This window comes from Sorex fumeus, unplaced genomic scaffold, assembly GCF_029834395.1.
Source record: "Sorex fumeus unplaced genomic scaffold, SorFum_2.1 ptg000045l, whole genome shotgun sequence".
In the NCBI taxonomy this organism is placed as follows: Eukaryota; Metazoa; Chordata; class Mammalia; order Eulipotyphla; family Soricidae; genus Sorex; species Sorex fumeus.
In genome coordinates, this window is record NW_026606102.1 from 18,152,983 (window position 1) to 18,167,115 (window position 14,133).

At 43.9% G+C, this 14,133-nt stretch overlaps 2 protein-coding genes across 2 annotated transcripts in view; both read left to right on the top strand.

The window, feature by feature from the left end:
• BEND5 (BEN domain containing 5) overlaps nucleotides 1–7,200 on the top strand; it is a 52,394-nt gene extending 45,194 nt beyond the window's left edge. Inside the window, exon 6 of the mRNA XM_056122280.1 lies at nucleotides 6,686–7,200. Within this exon, the coding sequence (XP_055978255.1) occupies nucleotides 6,686–6,843 (158 nt within the window). The 3' untranslated portion in view covers nucleotides 6,844–7,200. The remainder of the gene's footprint in view (nucleotides 1–6,685) is intronic.
• AGBL4 (AGBL carboxypeptidase 4) overlaps nucleotides 1–14,133 on the top strand; it is a 1,380,022-nt gene that overhangs the window by 1,172,673 nt on the left and 193,216 nt on the right. The gene's annotated exons all lie outside the window — the stretch shown is intronic.

Genomic DNA, 14,133 nt, shown 5'->3' on the forward strand with positions numbered 1-14,133 from the left:
CTTCTTAGTTGTTTGTTCACTGGGCAACTCCCCTCCCTTACTCATTCTAGAAAAATAAGCTTTGTGGGTATCTTGTCCAGGCTAATGTGTATGAAGTGCTCAGTATTTATTTTGTCAAGGAGTTATCCTAACATTTGTGTGTGACCGCAATTCATACTCTGAGCTTCTAATTGTTCATCTAGGTGCCGCTGGTAATCTCCCGGGTGTCCACCTGGCATTGTCAGAAATGCATTGTTGGCTGCTGTCACTTTTGTCTTTCTGCCCTTTGTGTTTTCCCTCTCTTTGGAAATGGTACCACTAGCCTGGGTCCCAGAGCTGCTTGATCTCCTGCTTCTGTCCCATATGCTAGAATGGGACATGTCTCACTCTCCATCTGTCCTGCCCCAGTTTCTCTTTTAATGCCCTCTTCTCACTATCACTGTCCCTTGCATAGTCCAGTTCTCAACTGCCAGTCCTGTAGCAGTGCCACTCTGCAAGTGGAAGAAGTGGCAAACTCTGTTCTTCACCCTCAGCTCTTCACCCCACCCCAGCAGCTCCCACACTCTTCTCTCCACCGGGTAACCTTAGGACCTCTCAGAAACCAAATATGTTTACCCATTACCACTGGCTATCACGGCCAGGCCGTAATGCCTTTATTAAAAGGTAAGCTGCTTAACGTGGCATAAAAGCGCCTTCGTAATCTGGCCCCTGGCTCTAACTCCAGCTTTAATTTTCAGCAATATTGCACTTGAATTCTAAGTTCTTGCCGTAATGGACTACTGTAGTCCCCAAACAAGTCTCATTTCCTTTCACAGTAGGGAATTGTCAAATGCTATTCTGAGTGCCTGGAACACAAGACACACAATCCAGCCCCCACCCCAGCCACTCTGGCTGCTGGTCCCCATGGAGCCTGCCTTCAGAAAGCCTTCCCTGCCAACCTAAAAGTGTATGTGTCTCCTGCCCCATTTCCCAGAGCACCTTGTACCCACCTCTGTTATCTCCCTTAACTTGCTCTGCTTCCTCTGGGCCTGGTTTAGCCACCCCTTTTAGTGCTGCCATATTAAGTGCTTGTCATGCCGCCAAGTGGGAAGCAACTTGACTTGCCTAAGCCCATACAGCTGGCGAACTCAGAGCCCACAGGACAACTGGGCTTTCCCGTCTCTCCAAAGGTTTTGTACTTTCCTGAACTACAATATTGATTTCTTTTTTTACGTTAAGCAGGTGGGTTTGAAGCTTCTCTCCCAACTCACCAGACACTTGCCATTATGAACCTAATTATTTGAACTCTCCTAGACTGGTTCCTTCCATGCCAGCCAGCAGCTGGATGGAGAGGGTTACTGTCTGCTTGGTGTGATGTTATCACATTGAGTTCCATTTGTTGTGTGACAAAAAATGGCAAAAAGCCTTGCTACTCACAGGGTTAATGAGGATTTTCTCTTCTCTTTGATTTGAACGTTGTTCCTCACCAGATAACCAGGGGCTGGGGTGAGCATCAACACTGCTTTAGAAAGATGAATGCAGGCACGGCAAGGGGGAGTCTCACTTTAAAGACAAGCTTCAGCATGACAGTTAAACCTTATTAAGGTCAAATGACCTTTCACAGAGTGGCTGAGTTTTCTAAATGAGCTTCAGCATTGAGTTCTGGTTAATTTTTATACCTTTTTTTAATAGGACACATTAGTGCTGTTACAAACCTTGTTAATTAAGCAATAATCTCAACTGCTCCCTCGCACAGGGAGACATTCCCGACAACTGCAGGTGATTAATATCTGGAGTCTGAGGAAAGGCTTTTAATCAACCTGAGGGCCATTCGGTGCTTTTACCCCAGGAAATGAGCTGATTAGAAATCTGTGGGGGCCTCTCCAACAACCTGCCTCTCTGTGCCCCCTTTTTCCCTTTCCCCCCTCTTCTGCATCCCTGCCATCCCCCCCATTCTCTTCCTTTCTCCTTTACCTCCCCACCCACCATTAGTACCTTCCAGATGATCTGACACTTTGAGGTGGAAGAATCTCCTTGAAGTGTCTGGTTTTCATCCTATGTCCTTAGATAGGAAACCTAGACCCAAAGAGGCTGGCCAGCATAGAGTGGCAATGCACAGGGCCCACTATGCCAGGGAGATGGTGTGGTCAGTGTGTTAGGCGATGATCAGTACTTTGGTGGTAAGAAAGACCCAGGTGAATGGTGGGCACACAGAGGTGGTAGGTCGAAGAACTCACCTGATCTAGTAGGTTCTAAGAAAGTGGAATGGGAAGAATGAGGAGGATATTTTGGCAGTGAAGTATGGAATGGGGGAACCCAGGAGAAGACAAACAAAAGCACTGCTGTGTGTCCTAGCCTGGAACAGGGAGGGAATTTCTGACAGAATGGATGGAGGAGTTGGTGGAGATAAGACCCAACCCCCAAACTTCTTGTTTCTCCTTTCCTCTGGAAAGGCCAAGATAAGACATCATGAACATTAATTGGGGGTGGGAGTGGTTAGGAAGGTAGTAGAGGTTAGTTAGAAGCTTTCAAAGTTGATCTGTGCAAAAACTCAATGGGAAGGAAGTGTGTCCAGAGACAAAGAGCTGTTGGCACAGAACCCTGCAGTGTGGACAACTGCCCAGGGAAGGGCTCTCTGTGGGGCGGAAGTGGTAGAATCTGCTGTAGTTACCTTCCTTCAGTCTTCAGTGAACAAGTTCACAAAAGTTTGTCTTCATGTTGACACGATCACGATCATTATCATGATAATCCTGTTGTTCGTCGATTGCCTTGAGCAGGCACCAGTAACATCTCCTCCATCCTCGCCCTGAGATTTCAAAGTGCCATATTCAAGGCTCTTTCAGGGTTAGGAGAATGAGACCCATCATTGTTACTGGTATTTGGCATATTGGGTACACCACGGGGAGTTTGCCAGACTCTGCCGTGTGGGCAGGTTACATTAGGTAGCCTGCCAGATTGTCCAAAGTAAGAATGAGATAATAAGATGTCGCGCGCTGAGATCTCCAAGCCTGCTCAGATCGGGGCTGAGCATCCTCCACCCAGATCCTCATGTTGACAATCTACAATTATTTCCTAAACTTTATTTTATTAAAGCAACATGGTTTAAAGTTATTCATAGTTGGGTTTTAGACCATACAGTGTTCATCACTGATCCTGCCACAGTGACTTTCTTTCCACCAGTGTCCCCAGGCCTGCCCTCTTGACAGGCACCTTTTTCAGTTTGGTTATTGAAGTTCTGGGAACTATTTGAGCTGGCAGGGATATGGAGAGAAAGGAACTTTTTCCCATTGCTCGTGGGAATGCTGTCTGCTTCAGCCCTATGGAGAGTTCTCAATAAACTTAAAAATTGAAGTATTATCCCAAGAATAGCCGAGATAAGTAGTAGGAGGTTCACTCCATGGCTTGGAGGCCAGCCACACATGCTAGGGGGAAAGGGAGCTCAGATAGAGAACTGATCACCAAGTAAAGGGTGTTGGGAGGACCCTCCCAGGATGGGAGATGCCTGCTGAAAGTATACTATAGACCAAACATGATTGCCACTCAATGCCTCTTTTGCAAACCATAATACCCCAAAGGAGAGAGAGAACAAAAGGGAATGCCCTGCCACAGAGGTGGGGTGGGATGGGCGGTTGGGAGGGTTATGGGATCATTGGTGGTGGGGTGGGATGGGGGTTGGGAGGGTTATGGGATCATTGGCACTGGTGGAGGGATGGATGCTTGATTATTGTATAACTGAAACCCAAGCACAAAAATTTGTAAATCTACAACTGTACCTCATGGTGTTTCACTAATAAAAATTTTAAAAATAATAATAATAAATAAAGTCTCTAGTTTTACCTTGTCCACTGTCTGTCCTCCCATTGTTCATCGATTTGCTTGAGCGGGCCCAGTAACATTGTGAGACTTGTTACTGTGTTTGGCATATTGAATATGTCAAGGGTAGATTGCCAGGCTTTGCCTCGCAGGCAGCGAGATACTCTCGGTAGCTTGCCAGGCTCTCCGAGAGGGGCGGAGGAATCAAACCCGGCTTAGTCCAGCTGGCTGCGTGAAAGGCAAGCGCCCTACTGCTGTGCTATCACTCCAACCAAGTTGGGCTGGAGCAATAGCACAGTGGTAGGGCATTTGCCTTGCACGCGGCCAACCTGACCAACCCGGGTTCAATTCCTCTGCCTCTCTCGGAGAGCCTGGCAAGCTGCCGAGAGTATCTCGCCCATACAGCAAAGCCTGGCAAGCCATCTGTGACATATTCGATATATGCCAAACACAGTAACAACAACAAGTCTCACAATGGAGATGTTACTGGGCCCGCTCAAGCAAATTGATGAACAACGGGAGGACAGTGACAGTGACCCCTAATATATAGTTTTACCTTAAAAAAAATTTGAGTTGTTAGGGACCAGAGTGATAGTACATTGCGTAAAGCATTTGCCTTGCACATAGCTGACCTGTGTTCAATCGAGGCCATCCCATATGGTCTCCCAAGCAATACTAGGACCCCCTGAGCACTGCCAGGTGTGACCCAAAAAGAAAAAAAAATGAGATGTCATACTATCCACTTTTGGGTATCTACCCCAAGGACAGAGAAACATTCATTCAGAAGGATGTATGCACACCATTACTCATTACCGCACCCAGTACAATATCTAAGATTTGGAATCAGCATATATACCCAACAGTGGATCAGTGAATCATGAAGATATGGTACATATACGCAATGGAATACCACACAGCTAACAGGAATAATGAAATCAAAGGAATAATGAAATCAGGCAATTCGCTGAAACATGGATGGAATTGGAAAATATTGTGCTAAATGAATTAAGCCAGCAAAGGAATAAATACAGGATGGTATCACTTATATGTGGTATTTAGAGTAACTGTACATTCTGCATTTCTAAGAGGATTGTCTTCTGGGGCAAGAGTTTTTTGTTGTTGTTTGTTTGTATGTTTTGAGGCTACATCCAGTGCTGCTCAGGTCTACCCCTGGTGAGAAGTTTGAGTCAGAGGAGGCTTCTTGGGTCGAACGAGTCCTCCCACATGCAGAATATGTGTACTAGTCCTTGGAGCTATGTCCCTGATCACCAGATTTTTACAGTCCTCCATAGGGAGTGCTCTTAAGGACTGGGTTATTAGTCCTGTTTTATAAGTGGGGAAAGAAGCATTCTTGTCCTCAATGCCATAAGCCAGTGATACATTTCTCACCCGCAATCTTCAGCCCTCTTATGTCCAGAATTGGGGTGTGGGGAAGGAGCACAGGAGAAGGGGATAGTTTAAGTCCCCCTAGCAGTGTTCAGTGGCTGCTCCACTCAACAAAGCTGCTGTCTAGAATTGCTCCCGGTGGTGCTCTGGGGACCATGCAGAACTGCTCCGGGGGGGGGGGGGGGGCGGGAGTGTCAAATCATCCTTCATACAAAGCATGCTCTCAGCACTGTGTCCAGCCCCTCTCTCCACATTTATTTGCCCCCTCAGGTGTCTCTATTCAATTTCTCACTCAGCCATGTATTTATCTTTAGCATGTTTTATTTAATCTTGCCCTTTGCCAAGCACTATGCTAGGCACTGGGAGTTAACAGTTGGCACATGAAAGAATTATAACAACCCATACAGTTTAATGAAGGTTTTCAAAAATGTTTATGCCCCATGCCTCATAGCAGTCTTTAAAAAGACGCTCTGTAGTTTGCTATCCTGGTTTCTGAGGTGCGGACTCTCAGGCAGTGATTTACTCCAGACCCCAGCAGGAAGTTGCCTGAAGCAGGCTCCAGGCCGGCCTTGTCTGGGACTCATCACAGTAAATAGCCAGCTCAGTTAGCATTCAGCACGATCATAACAAAAATTCTGCTTTTCACCTTCCGATGTGTCGGACGATTCTAACCTGACAGCACTGTGGAAATACACACAGGCCAACTAGCTCCTCCCAGCACTGCTGTTAAGATTCCACTTTGGGAAACATTTTTGCAGATGTTACCTAATAAAGTCCAATATGAGCACGCCTGTCCTCCCACCATTCCCAGTCTAGGTGAAGACTGTAGGGTTTCTTACATGTATACCCCCAGGTGCAAACGTGTTTTTAAAACATGAGAAACCACGCTCATGTGCTTGGATAATACAGGGGCTCAACGAAAGGTGGCCTAACCACTCAGCAAAACATTTCTCATCACAGAAAACAACCTGCTAGTTCTGTGAGTGCACCATTTTGCAACTGCAAAATGGATGCATTTGTTTTTTAAAATCCAGAGAAAAGCTTGAGGCTGGAGAGCTATTACAGGGGGTAAGACACTTGCCCTGCACATGACTGACCCCAGTTCCATCCTTGGTATCCTCAGCACTGCCAGGAGTAAGCCTTGACCACATCTAGGTGTATGTAGCCCCCAAACAAAGAAATAAGGAAAAGTAAGCAATGTGATAGTTAAGGATGTGTGCATGTGTATTAATATGAAAAGGACAGGGGCACCCAGGGATGCCCACACAGAGACTTGTACCATGAGGGAAAGTTGGGGCATTGGCATATGGGTGTTGTATTGTTATTTTTATAGTGCAATTTGCAGTTGTGTATCTGCTCCTTTCTAAATACTTTTTGGGTGGAAAATTGAAGATGATCACTAAACCAAATGCAGGAATTGATATTTTGAGCAGTATGTCAGGAAGCATGTTTCCCTTTTTCCCCTTTAAAGATTCCCCTCGAAATTCACCATTAATCCTTGGCCTTCTTGTTTCTTTTCTCTGTCCAGAGTGTTTGTATGACAGAATAGCACAAGAAACTGTGGATGAAACTGAAATTGCACAGAGACTCTCCAAAGTCAACAAGTACATCTGTGAAAAAATCATGGATATCAATAAATCCTGTAAAAACGAAGAACGAAGGGAAGCAAAATACAATTTGCAATAAACGGGATTTTTCATACGCCTTCTTGTTTTCCTTGCGCGGTGTGTGATTTGCGGTCATGGTGCCACCCATATCAGGCCCCACCGTGCATGGTGGTGTGTGGGCAGGGAGCCAGTCAGGTTCTGGGGTCAGAAGCTTCTTCTGAACTTGGACTTCTCACTCCGAAGAAAGCAACTGGACTTGCCAAGACACGGCAGCCACCTCCACTTTGGGAATAGCGCCATCTTCTCTGAAGGGCACTGAGTGTCTTTGTGTCACTTAACACATGACCCAGAATTTGAACTGATATTTTTACCATTCAAGAACTTCTTTCTCTGTTCCTCTATTTTGCTCTATAATAAAACTTCATTAATTCTTTGATGTTGATAATCATTATCCTCATTTATTTAAGGATATCGTGTACCATTCAAGTGATGTTCTTGGAGGGGAGAAAATTTCAGGCTAAAGGAGAAAAACATTCGCTGTGGTCATGGTTTTTGTCAATAAACCTGAAGGGCTTTCTTCCAGCAATGGCTTTCTTTCCTGCACAGGCTGGGTCGAAGTCACCTTACTTACTCAAATGATCTGCAGTTGATTTGAATCAGTCTTTATAGAGGGGGTGTGGGCTGTAAGTAGGGGGTAATGTCACGTGGAATCAGTTTGTTCTCTCTCAGAGGATCTTTCCAGTTCTATCATTTTCATCTTAGTGACTTACTGAGCCCGTGGTGCCCAGTGCAGTATGGTACCCGCCTTCTCTCTTCCTGTTGATTTGCACTTTCATTTCTGTAATGCCTGACAAGTCATTGTCTGGTTTTAGCAAGATCCATGGTTTGGGGCCAACTGCCTGGTTCCTCTGTTTGCTTTGGACCTAACTTCTTGAGTTTTCATTTTCTAGTCCATAAAAAAGAGACAATACCTGCCCTGCATAGGAATCCATGCTAACATATATAAAGTACTCAATAAATCTTGGTGATGATTATTATCTTTATTTCTGGTTATTATCTTTTAGGTATTGGCTGGGAAACTGATCTCTGGGGTATTTTAGTGGTGCATCTATCTATTCGTCGATTTGCTCGAGCGGGCCCAGTAACGTCTCCATTGGAGACTTTGTTGTTACTGTGTCTGGCATATCGAATACTCTCGGTAGCTTGCCGGGCTCTCCGAGTAGCTTGCCGGGCTATCTATTAGACCATTCATGGTCTAATAGCATCAAGCCGATGCTCAGGGCCACTGGGTAGGGAAGGTGACTGCCTTTCTGAAATTTATTTTAGTAAATAAAGTTGTTCTTTGAAATGAGTAATATTGTGTGCTCACTTATAGGTGTATAGCTATGAATTTTCTTGGTATGGTATTTTCATAGCTTTGTAAACTAGCAATGTGATCTTGGACCAATCACTCAATGTTTTGGAGTCTGAATCGGTTCTTATAATGAGGAAATTATATTGGCCTATACAGGCTGTGTGGCTAATGATACAATAACAATAGTAACTAAAACAACAGAATTTTCAGTTGAACGAGGACAGAGTGTTTGCAAGGTTAACTCACTTTTTGAGACAGACAAGGTAAGGTTTGTGAAACTTAGATCAACATGTGCTTGTTCCCAGGGTGTGTTAGCTATAAAGGCACCTGGCAACTCCGTGGGAGTCCTGTGGGATGCATGGCAACGAACTATTCTGCCTCACATTCCCTCTTCTCCCCAAGCTTGGCAAAGGTTCAGCCCTCCCACCCTCGCCCCACCCCCACCTTCTGCCCAGAAGCTTATGCATTTCTCTTCAAACACACAATATGGTACCTTCTTTAATGCTTTTCGGTCAGTTGGTGAGGCAGTCATAGAAACAGATTTCAAAAGCTCTCTGACATATGTGGAAGAAAATGATTTGGGTCATGTCCAGTGCATCTGTTAGGGCAAACCAGGTTTGTGAGATCATGAGACCTGAATTATTACTTCTGTGATGATCACCTGACCTCTCTGGGACTCATTTCTTTTATTTCTTTTTAAATTAATTTTGGGGGTTGCCAAGGACCTCAGACCTATAAAGCATGCACTCTACCACAGAGCTCCATCCCGACCTTATTTCCTTTTTTTCTTTTCTTATTTTTTTTTAGGGAGGACTGCATGCAATATGCAGCATACAGCAAGTTTATTTCATTTTATTTTTTTATTAGCGAGACATCATGAGGTACAGTTGCAGACTTATGAATTTCTTTTAATCCCAGACTTCTGATTTCTGTGGCAAGTAATCTAGGTACTATCTGAAAACACTCTGTGAATCTCCAAGAGCCACGCAGGTAGTGGTTGACATTACAACACAATAAAATCCAAAATTGATGTGTCAGGAGGGATTAAGAACAGCAATGGGGCATCTTAGTGGCCTTCCACATGCATTAGATACTATCCGGTAGCTGGTGTCCTAGGATCACCATGCTATTGTTCTCATCCCCATACAGCTAAAAAGTTGGGTCAGTTGGGGAGCTCAAAAAATGTGCTCAGATATTGTTTCTTGACCATGGTCCCAATTTTGTCAACAATGAAGCTGAATCTGGACCCAGGTTTGTTTAAAATGCACCTCTTACTTCTTTGCAGAAAGATGAATGGGATATTGCTGTCTAGGTTGAGAATAAGACACATTACCTCAGAGTGTGTTTAAGGTTCATAGCAACTGGTCTCATTAATTTAAGCCATTGGAGGATCTGTAGTACTAGTAACAGGAGTCACAATTTTAGTGTATTTTGTGAGGGGTGGGAGGGTGACCACTTTCTAGCTCTCCGGCTCTCAGGTGACCCTGCAATGCTTGGGATTAAGCCTGGACCTCCAGCATGCAAAGCATAAGAGGGCACCGTTTTATTGTGTTCAAATATACAACACTGAAATTCACACTGGTTAATGAGAGTTCTTGAACTTGCCCAATCTAAAGAATTAGCTGGGGAGGTGTTTAAAGTACAGAACTCCTGGCCAAATGGTTCTAGGGTAGGGATCATGCATTTTAGCACAAGTGCCTCTTTTGAAGTGCCTGGTGCTTAGTAAAAGTCATTAGAAGGCCTAACTTTATCATAGAATTTCAGTGTTTCCTAGTAAAAAGACAAGTTTCTTCTGAAGCATCAGAGGGTATTTGAATTGGAGGCTATATTTCCTATTAAATAGCTGGGGATCTGCCCTAAAAACTTGTTAGGAGTTCATCTTGTATTCTCGCTAAAAGCTGTAAAGTTGGGTGCAATGCAGAAGGTGACTTTTAGTTTAGGCCCTAATAAATTTGCCTTCATTTTTACATCAGCTTCTTTAGATTCCTGAGACAGGCCAGTGAGTTGTGTAGGACAGTACTAAATTGGCAAAGCATAAATGGGTGAGGTTTGTGCATTTTTCAGAAGACCTACAAACAAATCCTGTGTTGCAAGAAAAATGACACAGAAAGATGTGGACTTTTTTTTTTTTTTTTTTTTTTTTACTGAGGGGAGAGACTGCTCGAGCCTGTGGGGTTCTTGGATGCCCCTTTTCTGGTTTTTTTTCCCCCATAAATGTATTTTCATACTTGCGATTGTAGCATATCCTTCGCTTTCCATTTAATGTGTTCATGTTGGTTCAAGTAATTTATAGTCATCCATTCCAGCATCCACCAAGTAGACTGGTGTCAAGCTTCAGTTAAATAGCCCATGGGGCCTGCTGGGGGCTCATCCAGGGCTGCCAGTCCATAACAAGCCCCACAACACCCAGTTTGAGGTAGGGCAGGAGTTTAGGAGATTGGTACATGAATTTGAGTTCAGTTCCAAATTATAGCCCTTATTGCTTAACTTGAAGTGAGTTGCTTCAGATTTCTGAACACCACCTTCTTCCTCTGCAGATTGGAGTCAGTACTTGTCTAGTGATGGGATTTTTAGGAGCATTGAGAAAAATGAAAGTGTCTCAGTGAGAGTAGAGAAGTGGGTGCCATTGTTAATGGCGTGAGTTCTCCTTCCTAGGTTCTTATTCAAGTGTGCTCCTATCCTATAATCTGTTCTGAAATCCTGCTCAGTGACCTTGGTTTTCATACCTGTCTTGGGCCCCCAGATGCTGTGCTTGTCCCTTATTGTCTGGCTCCTGCTTTCTAATTTCCTTCACTCCCTCGGCATACAGCCTAAGAGCCCCAGTCAGCTCTTTGCACTTCCTCAAAGTTTCCAAAAGATTCTTCATAAGTAAAACTCAGAGGAAGATTTGTGGAAGCCCAGTTATTTTCTCTTTATGCTTTTGTTATCTGAGGATTGTTTCACCTGAGTCAAATGAATTGCTTTGTATTTTCCATTCTTGATACATACAATGAATGTGAACACACTCTAAATTGTTTTGCCAGTTTTATAGGTGAAATCGTGTTGTGTTTTCTTGATTACAAAAGCTGCATAGCACTTCAGAGTTTGGTTTCTTCTTTACAGAAAATAAAAATATAACTTCGCATTTTCAGTAGAATCTACTACGTATTCTATGTTTAGTTTTCTCTCAACTAATCTGTTTACCTTGTCATGGAATTTGTATCCATAAACAGAATACCAGCTCTCATCACTTATTTTGAAGGGATTATCATTTTCTGTAAAACAGCCTTAGAACCTAAGGGTCAAAAGAGAACTTTGGGGCCCTCTCCACTCATCTCTCTGCTGTAAGCCCCAGTTGAGCAAATAAGGCCTGAATACTTCCAGGCAGGTGGGAATCATCTTCCTCCTCAAGAGTCCTCTAAGCGATTGCCATCACAAAAAAATGTAATGGCTAAGCTGAGCTAAGAATCTTCTTCCTTGAGACTTGAAAGTCACTTAATGTTTTCCCCATTTGAAGATGCTGTTTTGCAGAGTCCTTCGCAGAGGTTCAAAGTGGCAATCCTCTCTCTCCACCAGTTTACAAATGGCTCATCTTCTCATCCACCATTACCCCTGTGAAGGAGACAGTGTGGAAAGAGGGCGAAAGTGGAATTTAGATAGCCCAAACTCTGCCAGGAACACCTACTCTCTCTTAGTTTCAGTTTTCCCACTTCTAAAATGGGAATGAAGTATCTTAGTTCCCAGATCCTAAGTCTGACCACACTCGCTGCACTTTTAGGGCTGTGTCCCTGAAAGGCAGGTTCAGGACTGGTGACTGAGAGTACAAGTAATGGTCTGATCAATTCTCACTTATTTTTGCATGTTTCTATTATTGATGTAGACTAACCTTGAATTATCTTTTTGGAGAGAGGGGGACACACCAGTGGTGTTAAGGGCTTACTCCTAGCTCTATGCTCAGGTGTCACTCCTGGTTATGCTCAGACAGCCATATACATTGCCAGGGATCAAACCAGGGTCTGCAATGTAGAAGGTAAGCACCTTAACCCCCTGTACCATGACTTAGCATCTTTAATAATAAAACTGTCCTGCTTTGAACACTCCCCCCAGCTATCTATTTATGGCTAACAAAACTTGTTCTTTTAGTTCACTGTGTTGCAAGACAGAATAGTTTTCAGAGCCAGAGAAATTTGCACAGATTTTATATCCCAACTCACTGTTTATTAGGTTAGAGGAAAAGGCGTAAGTGTATAATGGCTCCCAGACCCTGTCACCTTGTCCATTTTGCAGTAGTTGTGGTAATCATACTGACCTGCAGCTGTGACCCCACTCCCTCAGTTCCAGCCTCCAAAAATATGGGTTCTTTGTATTCCCCTCTCCTTCCACTTTCATACTTTGTTTTAGTAGTTCTCCCCCCAACACACACCCCAATTATGTGTTCATAGACGTCTCAAATGAAATACAGGACTTTGCTTTCATCCCTGTTCCACTTCATCTTATTGTTTTTTGCCCAACATTCCAACTGGTTGAGATCTTCTTTTCCATTTGCATTTGAAATACAAAACAAAATCTAAAGAGAGCCAAAAGAGAAAACCCAGAGCCAAGTCCAATTCCCAGAAGCCCCTCCTACCTGTCCCTGGGCAGCACCTGGTCTTGCCTGGTGCAGTTAACATCATTTGGAAAACCCTTGGCCTTCTGCCTGGTTTGCATAGCTGTCACATTGGTGTTTTGTCCCTTTGGCCTCATCTTTAGCTCTTCACTGTATGTTTTGTTGTTTCTAATTTCTTATTGTTGGGGATAAAGCTACGGTATCATTTATGATATTTTGTTATTTGTTTCTTAAATTTCATGAGTGAGCTAATTGGGTTAAAGGTTAAGGGCTTTTATATCTATTGTCTTTCCATGGGCTGCTCTATTGCTTTCCAAAAGGTTGAGTCATGCCTCCAGCACAGTGGCCCGGCTCATTTCTCCACGGCTTCCCTTGTAAGAGGGAACTTTGAGGAAGTTTGAAAAATCATCTTCCCATAGAGATGTATATTTTCAGCTGCTTCCTATATAAATTGTCTACACATACGCCCGGGTATTTTGGATTCTGGAGAAATTTTGTTCAATTGCAGTCTTCTTCTAAAGGTATGATCTTTGGTACCTTCATCATTATTACAAACGTTTACAGCAGTGCAAAAGAAAGATCCTCCACTAAAGAAAGGCCTACCCTTAGACTCATTAACCAGCCTTCTCTGAACGAGGTTATTACAGTAGTTAGGGTTCCTTCATCTAGGAATGCTCAGGAAAGGGCTCTGAGATGTGGCATTTGAGTTCACACCTGAAGGGAATAACCTTTCCAGGTGTCCAGGATGCGAAGGATAGCCACTCCCATGTACCCTTTGCACCTGCACCCACCAACTCCACACACACTTAAGAACCACAGTTGTTAACATGTTCATTGGTGGAGTTTTCCCTTTTATCTCCCTGTTTTTGTCCCTAAATATTTAACTTGTTTGTCCTAATGACATTCACCTTCTACTTTAGCATTTAGTCTCTTTCATGTTTTTTTTTCTTTTTGGGTCACATCTGGCGATGTACAGGGGTTACTCCTGGCTCTGCACTCAGGAGTTACTCCTGGCCGGTGCTCAGGGAATGCAGTGAATCGAACCCAGGTTAGCCGCATGCAAGGCAAATGCCCTACCCGCTGTGCTATCGCTCCAGCCCCTCTTTCATAGTTTTATTATGTGACATTGTTGTCTTTCCAGCATTGGCCAAACATGTCCACCCATTTCAAAGATATTGGGTGAATAAATAATAGAAATCAAAAAGTTCATTTTGAGATCATGAGAATCTACCCAGGCTTGAACAAAAATCAAGCACCCCAAAGATAGAAAGAGAGAAGTGGGTCAGAAACCAGCCCTGAGTCCCCCTGGGCTCAGTCCCCCTACTGCTGCTGCTCTGTGCTGACACCATGCCTCGGGCCAGACCAACAGGATTCCTGGTCAGGCTTGTGGGGTCAGGGGGCAGAGGACAGGGGGGCACTGTTATATGTCT